Source organism: Aotus nancymaae, unplaced genomic scaffold (assembly GCF_030222135.1).
Source record: "Aotus nancymaae isolate 86718 unplaced genomic scaffold, 86718_ANA_hifiasm-v0.15.2.pri h1tg000036l, whole genome shotgun sequence".
Taxonomy (NCBI): Eukaryota; Metazoa; Chordata; class Mammalia; order Primates; family Aotidae; genus Aotus; species Aotus nancymaae.
Window position 1 is genome coordinate 638,323 of NW_026988450.1, and position 14,443 is coordinate 652,765.

General features: G+C 41.9%; 1 protein-coding gene across 2 annotated transcripts in view; it reads right to left on the reverse strand.

The window, feature by feature from the left end:
• PRKDC (protein kinase, DNA-activated, catalytic subunit) overlaps positions 1-14,443 on the reverse strand; it is a 184,532-nt gene that overhangs the window by 108,618 nt on the left and 61,471 nt on the right. For both annotated transcript variants that reach the window (XM_064384164.1, XM_064384163.1), the window contains exons 28-35: positions 13,943-14,037; positions 12,202-12,301; positions 10,260-10,393; positions 6,290-6,538; positions 3,331-3,554; positions 2,115-2,323; positions 1,617-1,749; positions 703-861 (exon numbers count right to left, since the gene is read on the reverse strand). In XM_064384164.1, coding sequence (XP_064240234.1) covers positions 703-861; positions 1,617-1,749; positions 2,115-2,323; positions 3,331-3,554; positions 6,290-6,538; positions 10,260-10,393; positions 12,202-12,301; positions 13,943-14,037 — 1,303 coding nt within the window. The remainder of the gene's footprint in view (positions 1-702; positions 862-1,616; positions 1,750-2,114; positions 2,324-3,330; positions 3,555-6,289; positions 6,539-10,259; positions 10,394-12,201; positions 12,302-13,942; positions 14,038-14,443) is intronic.

Sequence of the window (14,443 nt, forward strand, 5' to 3'; positions counted from 1 at the left end):
GCACCTGGCGAATTTTTTTTTTTTTTAATTTTTTGTAGAGACAGGGTCTCACTATGTTGTCCAGGCTATTCTGAAACTCCTGGGCTCAAGCCATATGCCCACCTAGTGTTGTTCCTTTGAGGGTAAAGTCTAGTAAGGGTGAGTATTTTTACACAATTTAAATATGTTAATTGTCTACATTAACCAGACAAAGGGGTGAAAAGGGGGTTTCTGCTACAGAAGAAAGGAAGTTGGGATGGAGTGAACACAGAGGGCTGGCTGCATATCTCAGCTACAGCAGTGACTATTTAAGGCCAGCCCAGTACGGTTCAAAGAGTCATGAGAATATTTTGTTTGGAGCCTCTGGGATTATCCTTCAGTGGCCCTCCCAATCATCCATGTGAAGGACCACCAAGGAGAGTAGAGGCCACATGTCAACATGGCTCAGGTTCATAGTCAAAAAACGTTCTGTAGCTAATTCCTTTTGGAAACAAAGTGGGACAGACAAAACCTCAATATTAAAAGAATGTTATTATATTCTGTGTTTTTTTTCTTTAAACTACTGAAAAAATAATCTTTTAGAAAGAAAGTCAGCTCATGTTAATCATTCAGTACTTGTCCAGCTAAGACCTTACTACCCAAATGCCAGTATCTAGCGACACCTCCAAGTGAGACACGTATTTCCGTTATTAGGAGAGTGCAGCATGTTGGGGTCTTTCCTACCAGTCCTCCAAAAGCAAAGGCTAACTCCAGAAGTCCGGTGGCCAGCTGCTTACAACTGGGGTCTAAAGAAGGCAGACACTGTCTCTCATCTCCAGGAGCAATGCTTTTATAAACCAGGGTAAGAAGTTCTGTGCCAAGAGAATGATGCAGATCTGTGGACTAAAACAAAGCCAACACTGAAATGCCTAGCAAAAAGATATTTCATAGAAAAAAGACAATTTCACTCCTCTCATTAAATAAAAATCCCACTTTTGATAGCACTGACAATTACCTTCCAATATTCAGAAAAATTTTAATTCAATTTTGTTTTTGTTGTTCTTGCTGTTTTGAGATAGGGTCTCACTCTATCGCCCAGGCTGGAGTGCAGGGGCACAATTGTGGCTCACCACAGCCTCCAGCTTCCACCTCAGCTTCCTGAGTAGCTGGGACTAGAGGTCCACGCCACCCATTCCTGGATTTTGTGGGGTTTTTTGTATTTTAATTTAATTTTTTATAGAAATGAATTCTTGCCATGTTGCCCAGGCTGGTCTCAAACTTTGGCCTCAAGCGATCCTCCCATCTGAGCCGCCCAAAGTGCTGGGATTACAGGTATGAGCCACTGTATCTGGCTGACCCTTGCTTTCTATGCTAGATTCTTCGTTTGTGTTGTCTTGCCACAAAGGCACAACAGCAGTTCTTAAAGGTTTTCAGAAAGCTGCCCTGGAAGTATCCAAATGTTCTTTATTTTGCTTTCATTTATGTTTATAAATTTTTACATTTGCTTTCATATTTATACTGATAATAGAGCAAGTATTTCTGTAACTCTCATTTCATCACACTCAATACATAAAAGATATTTAACTAAGAATATAAATAAATACACTAATTATCACACTAAAGCTCAAAGACATGTAAAACAAACAGGTTATAATTACCTGAGATGGTAACACACCATGCAGAAGCCCAGCTCGGTGAAGCTGCTTGCAGGCAGACACAACAGCAGCCAGCCTGCTCCTGTGCACTTGTGCATCAGGGCCATACAAGTTGACGGCACAAAGCTCCTCAATCCTGGCCATTCGAGAAAAACAGTAAACTAGGTGAGCTCTGATCTCATTAAATTATCAAGATACTCTGAGAAAAATGTCTGCACTGTTATGAAATCAAACAGAGGCAACACCTAACAGAATCCACACACCCCAAGCTAGTGTGGAGATCAAACACGGTGCTAACCACGTCTGAAGTTTGCTGAAGCTTGGTGCAGGGAAGGCACTGGTTAAATGTAATTTCTAAACAACTGCTGAGGTCACTGGCAGCAAACATCCCACTGATATGAGCCTTACCTGAGGAAGCAGGAGCAGCTGCAGTTACACGGGAACATACTAGGACCTGAAATTCCAAGACAACACATCCCTGAATGTGACCCAAGTGCCCACCTCTGTGCTGTTATTTTCTCTCTCAGGTGGGTCTCTAGGATATCTTCGTATGGGAACATCTTTAGCGCTCTCATCAGGTTCACACAAACATCAGGAAGATGATTCATAACCTGGACGTCTCCGATGTTGAACCCTACGCTCGCGGGCTCACAAAGCGTCTGCACCAGGACTCTCATCAGGTGTGTGTTACACAAGTCCTTCTTCAGGAGCTGTAACAGATGGTTTGATAAACATACTTCGTCAGCCAGCATTTCTATTTTCACCAGAGTGTAGGGCCCATGAGGCTGGGAATTTCTGCCTGACTAGGGAAAGAGTGGGCAGAGTTTCTCTGTAAAATAGCAGCACGGTAAACACTTGAGGGTTGTGGGCTAGGTGGTCTCTGCTGCAATCCCTTATGCATCGGATTAGAAAGCAGCACGGACAACAGGTAACCATGCTGCTATATAGTTTTATTTGCAGAGCAGGCGAAAGGTGGGGTTGTGCCCATGGACACAGTTTCCCAACCTGTGACTTAGGGGACTGCTGCATCCCAGGGCCTGGCACGCCACAGGCGCATGGTAGAGATTCATGTAGGAACTGACTGGAGCTTGCTTACACAATAAAGCTCACGGATACATGTATAAATACTTGCTCATGTGTGCTTCCTAAGGCGGATGTTTGATCATAGTACAAAATACACTATCCAATAAAACACTTAGAAAAAACTATTTTGTATTTTATTTACACAATGAAACTCTGAAGGACATGCAAAGTTTCGTGTTTCAAGAGTACATTGTTCATCATCATGACCTCAGTTAGTAACAATGCATTGTCATTTTGAAAACTGCAAAGAAAACAGATTTTATATGTTCTCATCACAAAAAATGTTACATATGTGAGGTAACAGATACATTAATTAGCTTAACTCAGCAATTCCACAAGGCAAACCATATCAAAACATCATGCTGTATACCATAAATACAGTTTTTGACAACTAAAATAAATTGACAAATTTATTTTGACAGATAACTCTTCTGACAATGAAAAGTTTTCGAAAAGCCAAAACCTGGGCTTCTCTTCCTGGTTCTTCCCAGAGTCAGGAAAAGTTGGATTGAGAGGATGAAATATAATAATGATTTTTTTTAAAAAAGTCAAAACCCCTTCTAACAGGAACCTTTAAGTATTTTTCCAGTACCAAATATTGAGCTCGAATGAACAGAGCAGCAGGACAGCCTACCTTCCATGCTTCGGGGGCGGTGTTCAGGAGGGTTGTGCTGAGCTCCATAATCCGAACGACAGCGGTGCACTTGCTATAGCTGTACCTTTCTTCCTCCTGTGGGCTTGCTGTGGCACCTGCCACCCCAGTGCCAAAGCACTTTGCTGCTGCTGTAATGTCATGCAGAGCAAGGCTTTCTAAAAAGAAAGCCACTGCTTTCAAAAGTGAAGACTGTGCTTCAATACCTAGAAGCAATTATATTAAAACATTAATTTATGCTTCCTTTCAACTCCACTAAGATTAATATAAAATTGGTTCTCTATGTATAGGTATGACATTCGCTCAGTAAAAATTCACAACTTTTCAAAAGAAACAAACAGCTTAATAACAGCTGAATAAAAGTGGCAGTTATTTTTTCTCATTTGAAAATTAACACAACCTAAACAGAATTAACTACAGACTCATCCCGTAAGGACACATTTACGGAAGATCAAGTCTTGATTCTCAAACATTACATGTGAGAAGATAAATTATTATGATCATTTTAAACGACATTTTGGCAATTCATACCAAGTGTTTAAAAATATGCATGCCAATTTCTATCAAATGTTTAAAAATTCATTATGCTTTATCTAGCACTGAAAATTTAACCGAATAAAATGACTACAGAATTGCAAAGACAGTTTCTAAGAATGTTCCTTTTAGCATTATTTTTAATAATGAAAAAATTAAAAATCCTAACTGTCCTTCAAAGGACAGGAACAAATTACGGAGCAGTCTTTAAGCAGGTGTGGACAGGCACCAGTCATCTTACTGAATCAGCTTTCAGATCCATTCTCCAATAGGCTTTTTCATAAAACTCGTTTGTCTGAAAACACCCTGGAGGAGCTGGTTCTCCTCTCCCATCTCAGCCTGTTCATCAGGACTCTCCTGCTTAAGCAAAGGTAGATCCATCCTCACCTCTCTCCACTCTAACTGTAGTTTATTACTCCAAGGTCCATAGCCCTTCAGAGCCCTGAGGGACAATTTAAAATACTTTTATAATGTTGAAAGAGTGAGTAAAGGCAATGATTGAGTAGGAAAGCCTTTTTTATAAGTCTCACTATTTCTAATTCTTTGTTTCCAATATAATTTAAGGAAAGTAAATCAAATTGTCAACTGAAAGCATTAAAAGTCATTTTGATAACATGTATTTTGATGTATCCCAAGAATTAAGAGAACTTATATTAAGAAATATCACACACCAGGGCCTGTCGAAGGGTTGGGGGCTAGGGGAGGGATAGCATTAGGAGAAATACTTAATGTAGATGAAGGAGTGTGAGATGCAGCAAACCACCATGGCACGTGTATACCTATGTAACAAACCGCACGTTCTGCACATGTACCCCAGAAAGTATAATTTAAAAAAAAACATATTCTCAAAAACCAAATATCCTTGAATCCAACAGAATATTGGATTGTAAGACACACTGCAACCACAGATCTGCTAAATGTGGGACAATGTGCATTTTAGAATAAATCAAATATGGCATTTATTTATGTGAACAAGTTTTTTTTTTTTGAGATGGAGTCTCACTCTGTCACTCCAGCTGGAGTGCAGTGGTTTGATCTTGGCTCATTACAACCTCTGCCTCCTAGATTCAAACAATTCTCGTGCCTCACCCTCCCGAGTAGCTGGGAATACAGGCACCTGCCACCACGCCTAGCACCTGCCACCATGCCTAATTTTTGTATTTTTAATAGAGACAAGGTTTTGTCTTGTTGGCCAGGCTGGTTTCGAACTTCTGATCTCAGGTGCTGCACCCGAGGTGGGTACGGCCAAAGTACTGGGATTGCAGGCAAGAGCCACCGTGTCTGACCATGAACAAGTTTTTTTTTAAATATGAAAATCTATACAAACAAAAGTAGAATTCCAACCACATAATTTTATATTTTATATGTAATAATGATCAAAACTGCTATATTTATGTGATTCTGGCAGTAAAAAATGTAATATGCACTAATAACAAAGTAATAATAACACAGAAGAAAAAAAATTTCTTTTTTTTTTAATTTTTTTTTTCTAAGACGGGGTTTCACCATGTTGGTCAGACTGGTCTTGAACTCCCGACCTCAGGTGATCCGCCCACCTTGGCCTCCAAAGTGCTTGGATTACAGGCGTGAGCCACCACGACCGGCCGAAAAATTTTTTTGAGACAGGCCTCACTCTGTCGCCCAGGCTGGAGTGCAGGAGTGCAATCACAGCTCAGTGTAACCTCAGCCTTCCAGGCTCAAGTGATCCTCCCACCTCAGACTCCCTAGGAGCTGGGACCACAAGTATGCATCACCACAACCGGCTAACTTTTGTACTTTTTGTAGAGATAGTGTCTTGCCATGTTGCCTAGGCTGGTCTCAAACTCCTGGGCTCAAGTGATCCTCCTGCCTCGGCTTCCTAAAGTGCTGGGATTATAGGTGTGAGCCACTGCACCCAGCCAAGGAATCTTTAAATATGTATACCCTTTCATTAAAAAGACATAGATAGGGATATAGTAAAATCTTAAGCATAAAACTTAATACTTTAGGATAAAATCATTTGAAGGGTGTGGAATGGAAATAGGAATTCAGGCACGCTACATAATTTCCAATAAAGCAGCTGTATTTTCAAGCCAATGAGTTGAATATAAAATTGCTACAGTATTTACTGTCCAAAGAATATATTTTTCAAGTAAAATGAACAGTTTTGTATATTTAAAATGTCAACATTTACAACACACCAAAAAAGTATAACTTTTTCACTTATATAAAGCTACGAGAAAAACTGTATTTCTCATCTTTGAAGTGTGAAGGAAGGAACCCTCACAGTGAGGTGACATGACAGAGCAGGCAAGGCAGCCACACAGCACCTGTCATCAAGTCACTGGGATTCTGACCTGGCAGAGCTGCCGTCCAGGGTGACCCTGGCAGCACCACACACACAGGCATGAGGGCAAGGGCAACCTACCTAGCACCTGGAGCACCCCCACGGTTCTCTCCCCGATGAACGTGTTGTAGCATTCCAGTGCGGCCAGAAGCAGGTCCAGCCAGCAAAGCGTGGCCCTAAGGCTGAACGGCCCCTGCAGGTGCAGGAGGGTGGGCTGAGCCAGGATACCTGAGGGCTGGCAACAGCCACCTCCCTCAAAGATGTTGATGAGAAAAGAGACACCTTCTTCCTTGAGAACATCTTTCAGCCATAAATTAGGGGATCTATTGCCTACAGGCAGGACAAAGAAACAAGATTAAAATACAGACACCTAAATGACTCCCACATACCTACATTTCTTTAGTCTAATCTTTGTACCTAAGTTTTCAAAATAATATGGGACAATCTTGTTTCATTTTATTATGCATTCAACTTGTCTCACTGTAATCACTTCCGAGAAGGTATTTCCACCACAGCCATTCTCTTCAGGTTCCTTCAACATTATAAAAATAGTTGGACACGATTTGAAATAGCAGCATACTAATAATCTTTCCCCTGCCTTTTTATTTAAAAATTATTATTCCTTTAAGAAACAAAACAGCATGTGCAAATAAGAACAATAATATCCACCTCTTGGGCTGTTACAAAGATTAGATGAATTAAAGTAGTTAACATTTGAATAGGTGCTTAGAATAACATCTACCACACAGTAAGTGCAGCTGGTTTTTCCAGGAAATTTTCTTTTACATATTAAACTTCTTCTAAATCAAAAAACAAATAAATAAAATTACATTTTTTATGCTCTGAAATCAGTAGCACTGAAAAGATCAAAGCATTCTGATTCTAATGAAGAATTCAAAACAGGTATCTCTGATATATTAAGAAGAGAACACTCAGCCGGGGATGGTGGCTCAGTGGAGGCCGAGATGGATGGATCACTTGAGGTCAGGAGTTCAAGACCAGCCTGACCAACATGGCGAAACCCCATCTCTACTAAAAATACAAAAATCAGCCAGGCGTGGTGGCACACACCTGCTGTCCCAGCTACTCAGGAGGCTGAGGCAGGAGAATTGCGTAAACCAGGGGGAGGCTGCAGTGAGCCAAGATCACACCACTGCACTCCAACCTAGGCTACAGAGCGAGACTCCGTCTCAAAAAAACAACAACAAAACAGAATGAGAGAGAACATTTTATATATTAAGAGGAGGAAATATTCTGTTACTTCCACTAAGAGACAAATCTATAACGATGAGCAAAAATACAAATAGTAAGATATTTAAATTCTACATCAAGAGTGACAGAAGAAAAATGATAGAAAGGCAGATGGAGAGAGAGCAGACAAGGGAACAACACAGGAAGAGAGAGAAGCTGAAGATGTAGACAAGCGTGCATGGGGTCGGGGAGCCCGCCCAGCCTTGCTTCTTCCTTCGTCTCCACTGAAGACCTGCTGTCTGTTTCTGGGCCTGGGCCACACTGAGTCTCAGTATTCAGAAGCCATCAGGAGATGCCTCTCTTGGACACACGTCAGAGGGACAACCCCGCACCTGTTGTCAAATACTACTGATCTGGGTGTTCATGTACCCAACACTGACACTACACAGTGACCTAAAGAGACACCTGACACAGTCACTTCAATACCACTGAAGGAACATGGATGCCATGGCTCGTACTGTAATCCCAGCACTTTGGAAAGCCAAGGCATGAGGACTGCTTGAAGCCAGGATTCAAGACGAGCCTGTGCAACATATTAATAGCAAGACTCCATCTCTACAAAAAAATTTAAAAATTAGCCAGGCCCGGTGGCATATGCCTGTGTTTCCAGCTACTCAGGGGGCTGAGGCAGGAAGATCACTTGAGCTTAGTTTATGGCTGCAGTGAACTATAATCATGTCACTGCAAGCTAGCCCGGGCAACAAGTGAGTCCTTGTCTCTTAAAAATAAACAGGTGCTGCACACCTGTAGTCCCAGCTATTAAGGAGGTTGAGGCAGGAGGACCGCGTGAGCCGAGGAGTTTGTGTCCAGCCTGGACAACATAGTGAGATTATTGCCTCTAAAACTGAAAAGGAAAAAAAGAAAACAAAAATACCCACTAGTGGGTTAAGATACCAAAGGAAAAAGGTGGCTACACCCTGGAAGGCCACAGAAGAGATAAATCAAGGAAGGCTCCTTAATGTTATATAAATTGCATGCTGGGAGAAGGGCAAGGCTCACCTACTACCTAGCAGCCTTTGTCCAATGAAACAATTTCAAGAGACGGACCTCTATTTAGTTCAGAATACATGAGGTCTGTACCAGAGGCAACTGAGAAGAGAATAGCACTAGAAATGCCTGAGATTAGTACAGCTGACGCCACAGGAAATCCTGTGTGCATCAGTCACAGACTCAATGTGAGACAGTGGTCTGCTGATAAGTAGCTCTACCAACATAATATCAGGGTCTCAGTTTCTACTAAATATAAGGAAAAAATGCCACCCACTGTCCTCCACCCCTTCCATAGCTACTGGCCCACTTTTGAATGACTAATTTCACAGGGTTACTGTGAGAATGACTTAACGCATTAAAAAAAAAAAATTGTGGGCCAGGCGCAGTGGCTCATGCCTGTAATTCCACACTTTGGGAGGCAAGCAATCACGAGGTCAGGAGTTCAAGACCAGCCTGGCCCAGATGGTAAAACCCTGTCTCCACTAAAAATACAAAAATTAGCCAGGCATGGTGGCGGGGCCTGTAATCCCAGCTACTCGGGAGGCTGAGGCAGAGAACTGCTTCAACCTAGGAGGCAAAGGTTGCAGTGAGTCAAGATTGCGCCACTGCACTCCAGCCGGGGTGACAAGAGCGAGACTCCGTCTCAAAAAAAAAAAAAAAATTGTTAGCTAAACACATTAAGCAAATTTAAAATGCTAAGCCAGGCATTGTAGCTCACACCTGCCTGGCTCACACCCAGTACTGTGGGAGGCCGAGGCGGGCAGATCACGAGGTTACAACTTCAAGACCAGCCTGTCCAACACGGTGAAACCCCATCTCTACTAAAAATACAAAAATTAGCTGGGTGTGGTAGCATGCTCCTATAATTCCAGCTACTCCAGAGTCTGAGGCAGGAGAATTGCTTGAACCCAGGAGGCAGAGGTTGCAGTGAGCCGAGATTGTGCCATTGCACTCCAGCCTGGGTGACAGAGCAAGACTCCATCTCAGTACAAAAAAAATTATAATAATAAAAAATTTTTAAATGCTAATGTTTTTTAAACAATTATCTAAATTAAAATATAGATATACATTTATATATGTAAAATAATACAGTACAGTAAATTTATACCATATTATTCATATAGCATGTACCAAATAATTGAATTCAATTATAGTACGTATGTGTATATATTTTAGAGTATATAATATTATCATATGCCCTATAATATAACAAAATTTAGAGTCCTTCTAAGTTTTAGAAGCCCGGAAATACATAAAGTAACGTTTTCCCTCTTGTTCCGTGAAGAAAAAGCCCAGACAGAACTCCACCCCAACTTCTGCCAAGGAGCCAGTGCGCCCATCTAGCCTGACGCGGTGTCCAAGCACTGCATGGGGCTGTGGACTGCCACACAGCACACAATGGGGGAAGTCAGGGCCTGTTCTGTCCCGAGCACAGCTTCCCCACCCCCAAGCTATCAAACCTGGGTTTGGACTTAATGGACTAAATTGAACAATACATTCATTTCTAAGAAACTCGTAATTATTTAGTCCATAAGCAGTTTAATGCTTCAGTAATTACTGAGAAGCACAGGTTCACTGCTTTCCTTTAACATCGTAATGATTTGAGATCATTCAGACTTGAGATGCTAGCAATTTCTTATTAACGACACAGTGAAATAGAACTGTATTACCTCAACTACTGTTAATATTCTGAATCTTAACTATCATGTTAACTGCAGTGATCACCCAATTACTCAATCCTCCTTTACTTCTTTTAAATGGGATAATAAAGCCAACTGTAGTGAAATAAAAAATATACAGATCACCATACCTGGCAATAAAGGAACAAATTTATAAAAGAGTTCAATGGATTTGTGTCGACATTCTGTCTGGGGCCTCCCACAATGAGCTAAAAGCCACTTGACCAGATCCAATAGACACAATGATGCTGACGGTGGAAATCCTCTGCACAGAGACAACATACTGTTATTAGTCCCTCTCCAACATACAACATTCAGTTACCAAGGCTCTAGAATTCATAAACTCTTCTTCAGTACACATATACACGTAGAAACCTCATAAAAGGCATTCGGTTCATTTTTAATATATTATCAATAGAGTACAATCAAAATAAGACAGGTTAAATGGGTCCTAAATGCTGCTCATGTTCATTTTCTCATGTGGCCAAAAATTTTAAAGCACTTCTTGGCCAGGCGCGGTGGCTAACACCTGTAATCCTAGCACTTTGGGAGGCCGAGGTGGGTGGATCACAACAAAGTCAGGAGTTCAAGACCAGCCTGGCCAATATGGTGAAACCCCGTCTCTACTAAAAATACAAAAATTAGCCGGGCATGATGGCGTTATGCCTGTAGTCCCACCTACTCTGCAGGCTGAGGCAGGAGAATTGCTTGAACCTAGGAGGTGGAAGTGGCAGTGGGCTGAGATCAGGCCACTCCACTCCAGCTTGGGCAACAGGGTGAGACTCCAACTTAAAAAAAAAAAAAAAAAAAAAAAAGAAGGAAAAAAAAGCACTTCCTAAAAGAACGGCACTAAGTATTTTCATGTTTCCTTTGCAATGTACCTTGCAAAGCAGTGCTTCTCAAAGTGTGTTCCCTGGACAGATGTTCCACCATTGCCTCTGTACTTGTTATAAATGTAAGTTATCTGACCCTACCCCAGACGTACACAGAAATTGAGGGTGAGGTCAGCCCAGCAATCTGTGATTTAACTAGATCTCCAGGCAATTCTAATGCATGCTAAGGTTACAACCAATGAGCTAAAGTGATACTGTAAGTTAACAGCATCTGGAAGAATCAACTTTAAAACAACAGAGAAGGCCGGGGCGCGGTGGCTCACGCCTGTAATCCCAGCACTTTGGAAGGCCGAGGCGGGTGGATCACGAGATCTCTCAAGAGATCGAGACCATCCTGGTCAACATGGTGAAATCCCGTCTCTACTAAAAATACAAAAAATTAGCTGGGCATGGTGGCGCGTGCCTGTAATCCCAGCTACTCAGGAGGCTGAGGGAGGAGAATTCCCTGAACCCAGGAGGCAGAAGTTGCGGTGAGCCGAGATCGCGCCATTGCACTCCAGCCTGGGTAACAAGAGCGAAACTCCGTCTCAAAAAAAAAAAAAAAAACAGAGAAAATATTAACATCCAGTCTACGTGGGACTGTGCTTCTCCAGAGTGGTGGCCACTAGCACGGACAACAGACGTTCCCCAGACACCCTGCAGAGATCAGGAGGGGCTGATGGAGAGCACTCACCCTACTGGAGAAAGCAACACCACTGGGATGAAATAAGGGCAAAAACTGGGAAGCACTGGCCAATACCCGAGCCTTGGCTCTAAGCAGTTTTATTTCCTAATTTTATAATTCCATGTCTGTCAAAACATTACTATTTGAATATTCAGTGCATATACTTCAAAATTTACTCAATAATGGTTTACGCATATTCTGGTCAAATCATCCACATAAAATCATATTCAAAATCAGTGTACCTTAAATGAAATGACTCAGTTACACAGCTAATTTTCAATTTGCATCTACTAACTCAATCCAGATCAAATACCGTATACCTTATCCCGTAAACCAAGTATTTTCAAACATAAAGCTTTTTAACTTTTTTGGAAAATGCACTCTTCACACTTCCACACATTCCTGGTTTAGACTAATTACTTACACTTTCACACATTCATCCCAGGTTGTCCTTTATTAGCTAAGACTTAGTTTTATGTTGGGGGGAAAAGCGGAAAAGGAAGCAAGATCACCTACCGAGGCAAACGTCGTTTTTTTGCTTTGTTTAAAGAAACATGCTTCTTTTCAATGACGCGGCACAGGTGATCAATGGCATCACAACACTGTTGAATTGTACCTGTTCAATCGTACAAAGACATATTTCCAAAGAAGGTATATACAGCTGATTTTTTTTTTACAAATTTGTTGGCCTCATTTTTAATTGAAAAGGTAATTTTACTATAGATTTAATGTTTTCATCCCTAAGAATAAAAAATTTAGATAAATGATTTATACTGCATATGCGAAACTGAACACAAACTCGTATTTAAGACTGCAGGATGGCATGGTACATGCACATACACACAGGCACAGGCACACACACAACACAATGCCACACCTAACTAAAAACTGTACCACCAACATCTCAGTCACCCAAAGCACAGCCTCTCCTAATGGACCTGAGATGGAAGAGAACTTGCAGATATTAGAAAACCCACATACCAGGCCAGAACCTGTGGACTTCAATTTGAGGCTATTTTAAAGCGGTGTAAGTCTCTTGATCTCCCTTCCTATGCAGAATAAACTATGGTATCATTTGGTAATACAACCTCTGTAGAAGGACACAGAGGTAAGATGGTGAAGTCACCCACAGAAGTCTGGAATTATTTAGGAAGGAAGGCTTATACATCTTATTTTGAACTGTGTCACTAGGAAAAAGTTTTCTATGTTTTTTAAATATGTCAGTAATGACAGAAAGAGTAAAGTTTCACTTGTTGAAACAATTCACCTAGGGTCAGGCCTGGTGGCTCACGCCTGTAATCCCAGCACGTTGGGAGGCGAGGGTGGAAAGATCGTAAAGTCAGGAGTTCAAGACCAGCATGGCCAACGTGGTGAAGCCCCGTCTCTACTAGAAATACAAAAACTTAGTTGGGCGTGGTGGTGGGTGCCTATAATCCCAGCTACTAGGAAGGATGAGACAGGACAATCGCTTAAACCCAGTAGGCGGAGGCTGCAGTGAGCCGAGATCGCACCAATGCACTCCAGCCTGGGGAACTAGAGCAAACTCTGCCTCAAAAATAAATCAATAAAATAAAATAAACAAAGTCAAGACCTGTATCAGCGACAGAGTCCTGCCACAGCTATGTGGCCCTCTCAGTCACTGACAAGCCTGGGCCTCATCTGCTGGGACCGATGGGGAGTTAAGAAGTCTTCTGGCTCAACAACTCTATGCAGTTCCTAATAGCTTCTCGCATAGAATTTAATTATAATCACTTATTACTCTCTCAGCTACCTTAGCCTACTTCTGACTTAATATCTTTATAATATTCCTTCATCATGGATGAAATCGCTTTATTGCAGTCCTGTAATGAGACCCAATTTCTAAGTAACCGTGAGTGAGTGCAGAGATACTGACTACATCTCAGTGATACCAGCTTCTTCAGCAGCACACCTACACATTTTCATGTTCTGTCATCCAGCATCATAGTGTCTGACTGGCTTCCTTGTCCCACTGCCCTCAGCAGGATCTGCAACCAACCAGGGTCAAGCTCATTGGCCACCAGGAGTATATGGTGAGTCAAAGAGAATGAAGGCATAAAAAAATCACTAACAAGCTGGATTTGAGGCACTGGAGGGGTTTCTCTTCCCTTCACATTTATTGATTTATGGAACACTTGGGAAAAAAAAAACCTTAGGAGAGAATCACAGGAGTCTTAACTCCTGACTCAGGAAACTCTTCAGACCCATAAGGCAGACAGACCACTGGGGCAAAACATACCTAAGCACTTCTCATCTGCATGTGCTAAGGCCAGACTTTCCATGTATATCACCAAGGCTTCGAACACAAATTGATCCACCAGAGACTCTTCTTCCCTGCAAAATAAAGAGAGGAAAACTGACCTAAGAAAACAATAAGGCAGGAAGGACAAAGAGAAGAAGGAATGGAATTAAAGAAGGTACGCATTAATTAAATGTTTGTTTTTTTTTTTCAGAGGCTCAGCCGAGTGCGGTGGCTCATGCCTACAAGGATCACTTGAGCCCAGGAGTTTGAGAGTAGCCTGGGCAACAAAATGACACCTTGTCTCTACAAAAATTTTAAAAAATTAAAAAATTAGCTAGGTGAGATGATGCACCCCTGTGGTCTCAGCTACATGGGAGGCTGAGGCAGGAGGCCCACTTGAGCTCAGAAGGCTGAGGCTGCAGTGAGCCATGACAGCGTCACCCCACTCTTGTCTGAGCAACAGGCCGAGGTGAGTGGATCATAAGGTCAGGAGTTCAA